Source organism: Oncorhynchus gorbuscha, linkage group LG26 (genome assembly GCF_021184085.1).
Source record: "Oncorhynchus gorbuscha isolate QuinsamMale2020 ecotype Even-year linkage group LG26, OgorEven_v1.0, whole genome shotgun sequence".
Taxonomy (NCBI): Eukaryota; Metazoa; Chordata; class Actinopteri; order Salmoniformes; family Salmonidae; genus Oncorhynchus; species Oncorhynchus gorbuscha.
In genome coordinates, this window is record NC_060198.1 from 16758198 (window position 1) to 16765887 (window position 7690).

The 7690-nt window shown below is 40.2% G+C and overlaps 1 protein-coding gene across 2 annotated transcripts; it reads right to left on the minus strand.

Annotated features, from left to right (window-relative positions):
- Window positions 1-1383: 1383 nt before the first annotated feature.
- Window positions 1384-7185, minus strand: LOC124015821 (zinc finger protein 22-like). Of its 2 annotated transcripts, XM_046331311.1 has the most exons (3): window positions 6584-7185; window positions 6211-6297; window positions 1384-2361 (listed from the first exon to the last, which is right to left on the minus strand). In XM_046331311.1, the coding sequence occupies exons 1-2, from the start codon at window positions 6933-6935 to the stop codon at window positions 6251-6253; spliced, it is 399 nt and encodes a 132-aa protein (XP_046187267.1). In that variant the 5' UTR covers window positions 6936-7185; the 3' UTR covers window positions 1384-2361; window positions 6211-6250. The 2 variants fall into 2 exon arrangements, with proteins under 2 accessions (XP_046187267.1, XP_046187266.1); XM_046331310.1 differs by lacking the exon at window positions 6211-6297.
- Window positions 7186-7690: the final 505 nt, after the last annotated feature.

A 7690-nucleotide genomic window follows, 5' to 3' on the forward strand; every position in this document is an offset into this window, starting at 1 on the left:
GTACAAACAGGTTTGTTTTTGTTTTAAATTTACTAAAATTAAAATTACATTTTAAATGTTTTCTTTACTCAAGCATGACAGTTAGGTACTTTTTTCCACCACTGTACTTTTATAACGATCCCTTGCGTCATGCAGCAATTCCTCTGAGTAACACCGCTGTCTGAAACACTCATCCAGACAGTCGGCTTGTTTGTCATAGTCACTATGTGTACTACAAATCCTGTGTATGCAACTGTATTGGCTGATGGGGAGGATCTCTTTTAGGGGTGTAGGGTGGAACCTGTCCCTGCGTAACAGGGAATCGCTGTCAGTCGGCTTCCTGTATAGGTCTGAGCTAAAGCCACACCCCTCCCTCTTAATCGAAAACCAGATAACTTGTTTCATGTTCATCAAAGGTGAGGGTGAATTTCAGATGTTCATTGCTTGTATTGATGAAAATGTAGCCTTTTACAGAGCCTGATGAGGTGCTAGAATGGGTTGTTAGGGCTGACAATCACATTCTTCTCTAACAACCCCACATAGAGATTGGCATAATTAGATGCTATTTTTAAAACTATAATGACCATGCACTGTGTGTCTACTTGTCTTGTCTGTTTATTTTACACCTGCTATGTAAGAGACAGAATAATGCACAATGGTCAATGCTATCCGGGATCCTTAGGACATCCCTATCCTAAACCCTAACCTTAACCCCTACCTAATGATTTTAAATGGCAACTTCAAAGGGCTAAGGACATCCCAAGGATGTATCTCTACCTGAAAATACATGATCTAAGTGATTGATAGTTGGTATTCATCCGTTATAAAGCCTAATCCACTTTAATGAACTACTAAAATAGTGATTTTGTCAGACAGCAGCTCTACCCTTTATTGACTGACTGATCCATTCATCCTTCCATCCCTCCTCAGCCTTCCTCTCCTAAAGACCGAGTGAGGGTGGAGCTCAGTCAGAGAGCTGTTGAGGTACTGGTTGGGAATAACACTTCTACAGCCAGAGAGGTGAGAGGTCACACATGGTTTAGATAGTAACTATTTATGTCCCCTTAGTGGTTCATCATGTCAGCAAAGGGGAATATGTTCCATCATCTATGTTAATTTACATTAGTGCAAATTGTCCACTGATATTGGTGTAATTTCTCACCCCTTTTGGCTGTATAAAAGTTCATTTCCCCTCAGGCACACACATTTGTTCTTTGTTATTACCTGAGCTACTGCCTGTTCACCCCGCTATCATCCAGAAGGCGAGGTCAGTACAGGTCTACTAAAGATGGGCCCGAGAGACAGAAGCTGTTTTTCAATCTCAAGGCCATCAGAATGTTAAATAGCCGTCACTAACACAGAGAGGCTGCTGCCTACATACACAGACTTGAAATCATTGGCCACTTTAAGGAATGGAACACGAGTCACTTTAATAAGGTTTACACATCTGGCATTACTCATCTCATATGAATATACTGTATTCTATCCTATTCTAACTGTATCTTAGTCTATGCATTACTCATCTCATATGTACATACTGTATTCTATCCTATTCCACTGTATCTTAGTCTATGCCGCTCTGACATCACTCATCCAAATATTTATATATTCTTAATTCCATTCTTTAGATTGTGTATTGTTAGATATTACTTGTTAGATATTACTGGACTGTTGGAGCTAGAAACACAAGCATTTTGCTACCCCCGCAATAACATCTGCTAAACAAGTGTATGTGACAAATAAAATGTAATTTGATGTATATAGGTCTGGTGTTGGTCATTCTACACTCTGTGTTCTACTACCCAGGTCTGGTGTCGGAGATCATTCCACTCTGTGGATCTCCTGCATGTATTTTCTGATGTTTAATCAGACCACTTGAATGAGAGTATCTCTTGTCACATTGCTCTCAGCTATATGACTGCTCTCTTGTGTGTAGTTTCTGGTGTAATTTCAGGGAGCTTGACCGAGTAAAACTCTTCCCACATTGATCACACCTATAAGGCTTCTCTCCTGTGTGTGTTCGTTGGTGTCTATCCAGGCTGTTTGACTGAGAAAAACTCCTCCCACATTGCTTACAGCTATATGGTTGCTCTCCTGTGTGTGTTCTCTGGTGTGATACCAGGTTGTTCGACTTAATAAAACTCTTGCCACACTGATCACAACTATAAGGTTTCTCTCCTGTGTGTACTCGCTGGTGTATTTTAAGTTTTGATGAAGATTTGCAATGTTTCCCACAGTCAGAGCAGAAGATAGATTTCTTCTCTGTGGGTTTCTGCTGGTGTTTCTTGAGGAGTTCTGATCCGGAGAGAGTCTTCTCTGCCTTGTCAGCTTCATGATGTTGTTGAGGCTCCCCAGAGGATCCACGATAGTCATGTCTCTCTCCTGTGTGAATGACAAAGTCAGACAGATGATTAAAGGCCCACAACAGCAGAAATCCACTGTTTATTTAAGGTAAAAGGTAGCGTACCCATGAAGATGTACAACAATTGACATCTGTTAAATTATTTGACAGTTGACAGAGGACCAGGGCACAAATAATAATATAAATCAATAATGTTGCTCTTTATGCCATCTTACAAATAAAACCTTTGTTCATTGAAAATTGTGAATAACTCACCACAGGTTAATGAGAAGGGTGTGCTTGAAAGAATGCACATAACTCTGCAATGTTGTATTGGAGAGTCTCTGTCTTAAATCATTTTCCACACACAGTCTGTGCCTGTATTTAGTTTCATGCTAGTGAGGGCCGAGAATCCACTCTCACATAGGTTGCCAAAGCAGGATACTCTGAGCGCAGCCCAATCCTTCTGATTAAATAACATTTTCACAGAACCGCTTGTCGCAATTTCGATGAGGTTCTCTTGTTAAGATATCGGTAAGTGGACTGGAGGCAGGGCATGAAAGGGATAACAGTTGTTTGTGTCATCCGTTTCGGGAAAGTACCTGCGTAATTGCGCACCCAACTCAGGTGCTTCGCTATATCACATTTGACATTGTCCGTAAGCTTGAGTTCATTTGCACACAAAAAAATCATACAATGATGGAAAGACCTGTGTGTTGTCCTTGGTAATGCAGACAGAGAACAGCTCCTACTTCTTAAATCATAGCCTCAATTTTGTCCCGCACATTGAACATAGTTGCGGAGAGTCCCTGTAATCCTAGATTCAGATCATTCAGGCGAGAAAAAACACCACCCAGATAGGCCAGTCATGTGAGAAACTCGTCATCATGCAAGCGGTTAGACAAGTGAAAATGATGGTAAAGAAAACGTTAAGCTCGACTCTCAGTTTAAAAATACTTTGCCCCTTGATAACCAGCGCACTTCTGTATGTTGTAAAAGCGTTACATGGTTGCTTCCCATATCATTGCATACTGCAGAAAATACACAAGAGTTCAGGGGCCTTGCTTTAACATAGTTAACCATTTTCACTGTAGTGTCCAAAACATTTTCCAAGCTGTCAGTCATTCCTTTTGGCAGCAAGAGCCTGTTGGTAGATGCTGCAGTGTACCCAAGTGGCATCGGGAGCAACTGCTTGCACGTGCGGTACCACTCTACTATGTCTCCCTACGCCATCAGTACAGATACCAACATGAGCAGCAGCTACGTTTGGCTACATATATTAGTGGAATTCCCGCGAGAGAGTAACGGTTAATGTGATTGGAAGTTAATTATTTGACTAAGCTACCTGTATTTGACATTGTGTTGCTATTTCACTGAACACTAGATGGTTTAATTGTATTTTTGGCAATGAAACGAGGCTACTCGCGTGAGAAAAAAACCCTCACCCAAATGTATAGTCCCGTTGGAAAATATAAATTGACTGTTTGAACATGTGAAGAAAATGTATTATTTGCACATTTAAAAAAATGTGAATCACATTATTACTTGGAGTACCCCTGACGGCATACTCTAGTTTGGGATTACCTGCCATAGACTTACTGTAGGACCTATAAATTCACCTAACAACAACATAGACCTACTATAGGACCCATAACTTCACCTAACAACAACATAGACCTACTATAGGACCCATAACTTCACCAAACAACAACATAGACCTACTGTAAGACCCATAACGTCACCCTAACAATAACGTAGACCTCTGACTATAAATCATTTAATATTTCAGGTGAAACATGGAAACTAAAATGTCTTTGTCATGATATTTCATAACCTGGTTACCAGATAATTTTGTTAATAATCCCACTCGGCAACTCTGTAATGTGTTGTCATTCTAAATGTCCTGATTAAAGAAAAATAGCTCTGTGTGTTGTACAATAGCCTATCCATCAAGGAACAGTTCTCTACACATTATGAGGTAAGTATCTCTGTGTCCAAACCGACCAACGAGACCCGACAGTAAATCAAGCAGACAATAACACATTATAAACATCAATTTGTTAGGGATGTTGGATCCAACATGGAGCATGGCATAACTGTCTTTACCAGAATAATAAATGAAGAAGCACTTTGGTTGTTGTTGCATGTCGTGACGTTTGTCATTTCACTGTCAGTCAGAAAATGATTTCCTGATTCACTTGATGATAGTTAAACATGTGACTGTAACAAAATAGCTACAGTATTAAGAATGTCTAATTATTATAGAACCACGTTAATGACAGTATCCATTTGGGTGTTGTCAATAAAGTTAAGGTGACTCTCGGTTAGAACCATTGAGTAGTGCGAAATCTGAAATTATTCAGGAGTTCTGTGCCCATGAAAAAACTGTTTTCCCAGCGTAATTTAAGGAGACACTAAATGTTACGTAGGGTAGAGTACATTTCAGCAGTGGTGGGCCGTCAGGGCCAGCAAGGCCTTCTCTGCTGGCCTAAACATCATCAGAATATCATTTAAAAATATATATATTTTCCCACAAATATGTATTAAATTATTCCCCAGAGTAAGAGTTATACTCTTCATTTCATAGCTTTCCTCTTGGTTGCACTGCTTCCAGCCCCAGGTTGAGATTTGGAGGGCTGGTCTTTATGTTAGATCTTTTATCCAATCATATTCAGCCATCATGTGTTGCCAGGGTTCTAACATCTGCCCTCAGGCCTTCAGAATCAACAGTGTGGGCGCTTGTAGCTTAAAGTGAATGGAAATGAAAATTTTGTGTCAACCAATCAGCTTTAGAGTTGGCTATTGTACACCTGCTGGCTGGCTCCAGTGTTACACAGGAGCCAGCTAGCAGGCGTAGTGCGTGCACGTCATTTGATTGGATTACCAATATTGAGAGGCAGGTCCTATATGGGCAGGTATATTGCAAACCTCAGAACTAGGAAACTGAATTTGATAAACTAATTCATTTGCGTACTACTAAGCTGTTTTTTTAACCCACAGTGGCGGAAGGAGGAGAAGATATCAATTTGGTCGAGGATATAATTATAACGCCATTCTCAAGACAAACTTTTCAAGAAAAGTTAGACATTGTCAGGAGAGGTCGCCCGATGCCGACGCTACAAAGCCTGTCACAGGCGGGAAAGGGGTTCGTTCGCCACTTTCAAAGTTCCAACTACGAGCGCTATCAATGGCTCACAGGCTCCGAGAAGCACTGCAAACTGTACTGCTGGGAATGCCTATTATTTGCAAGTGCTAGATTTGGTGTTTGGAGCCACACTGGCTTTGCAAACTTGAGTTGTCTAACCAAGGCAGTAATGAGACGTGGCTGGGCACTTACAAGCAATGGTGCTTTTGAAAACTTTTGGGGACACCCGAGTGGATCTACAGCTCAACTAACAAGCGCACAGGGCAATGGAAGCTGCACAATGAAAAGGTATTGTACTCTTCCCCTGCAATTCTATGAATAAAAATGTCAATTTCAAGGTGACGCAACGCCTGGTTTTATACTGCGTTTCTGTCTAAATATATAGTGTCTAGAACCATGGCATCATAATGATGGTAATAAGAGGTGGATTAATTCGGGTGGGACTGTGTAGGACCTCACTGAAGGCCCAGCCCCCAGGCACGCCACTGCATTTCAGAGATCTGAATACAAAAACTGTAGGAAAACAAAAACAACCTAAACTACAAGGCCAAATCTACACTGGAGGAGCTTACCAAGATGACATTGAATGTTCCTGAGTGGCGAAGTTACAGTTTGGACTTAACTTGTCTTGAAAGTCTATAGCAAGACTAGAAAATGGCTTTCTAGCAATGATCAACAACCAACTTGACAGAAAGGGAAGGATTTAAAAAAAAGAATAATGAATATTCACATGAAGATCAGTCACCTATTGGATGACATCACGACTTCCCATCAAGCCAACTCCTTTAAGGCCTTACTATGACATCACTCACTCCTTCTAGTTGACAGTTGTCTAAAAAAAAAAAAAAAATTCTCAACATTTATTTGTTTCCCTTTAGTGTGTTTATACTTTACTGTATTTATATATCACTTTTCAACAGGAAAAGTTCAAATCACTGGCGGACATCATGAACAATTCAGACAGTACAAAAACATATTCAAGTGTAGAATGCTCTTTTAAAAATCACACATTGGTTCAACAACAGCAGATTGTGTATCCCTGTTTAAGATAGTACTCACTGTATTTACTGGTGTTAATCAGATCAATGTCCCTGTTTTATAAGATAGTAAGTACTCACTGTATTTACTGGTGTTAATCAGTTCTCCAGTCTTCTCTTCTTCGTCCTCCTCCAATGTGACAGTAATCTCCCCCTCTTCATCCTCCACTCCCAAAACGGCATCTTCCTCCTCCTCTTTCACTCTGAAGGCGTCCTTCTCTTCCTCCTCTTCTTTTACTGTAACAGCCTCCTCTTTCTCTTCCTCTTCTTTCACTGTAACGGCTTTCTCTTCTTCTTTCACTGTAACAGCCTCACCCTCTACTTGTTTTTGTATTGTAACATCCATCTCTTCCTCCTCCTCCTTGACGAGAGCTTCCTTCTCCGTCCAGCAGACCTTTTCTTTAACAGGAGGAGAGTAGCGTAGTGAACTCATGGTCGGGGATAATAGCTTGTTAGCATTAGCGACTAGACTAGTGCTAACTTAACCAGCCAGCTAGCTGGCTTATAACGTAAATATTAAATTAAATGAGGTAGCTAGTTGTTTACACATACGTATGTTTAAACCATAGTGACAAATAAACCACGGAATTGTCTAAAGAACTTGAATTTTCCTACTTCGTTGTCCAGCGAGCTACTGAGGTGGCTGCAGTTGTTGAAGAAGCGTTCCACAAGATTATACGTCACAGTAGAAACATCGCCTGAAAAACACATATCGCCATCTGCTGTCTGGAGGAAACGCAGTTGAGGGTGAAAAACTTTTTTTTCCTTCAATAAATTATAATATTATAAAGCAGTTTAGGGAAACCTTTTTTTCCTCTCCATTAAATATGAATATTATATCAACACGTACAAAGAGCAACAAGTGTTGTTTGAGTAGTTCAGAGTTTTTATGAGAATTTAAAACAAACTCTACATCTGTATTTCTGATTCAGTCAAATAACTAGATATCAAAATCAGCACCTAGTTATTGATACCCTTGATAAAGATGAGCAAAAATACATGTATAAAATAAATAAACTTTACCCACTACCAGGATATTTTAGCCCAAAACCTGGTTACCTATCTGTTAGGAGGCTGAAACTTGGCCATACGTGGATCTTCCAGCAAGACACATCAACATCCAGGAAGAAATGGTTAATTGGGCACAAACTCAACATTTTCAATGGCCATCTCAGTTGTCAGACTTGA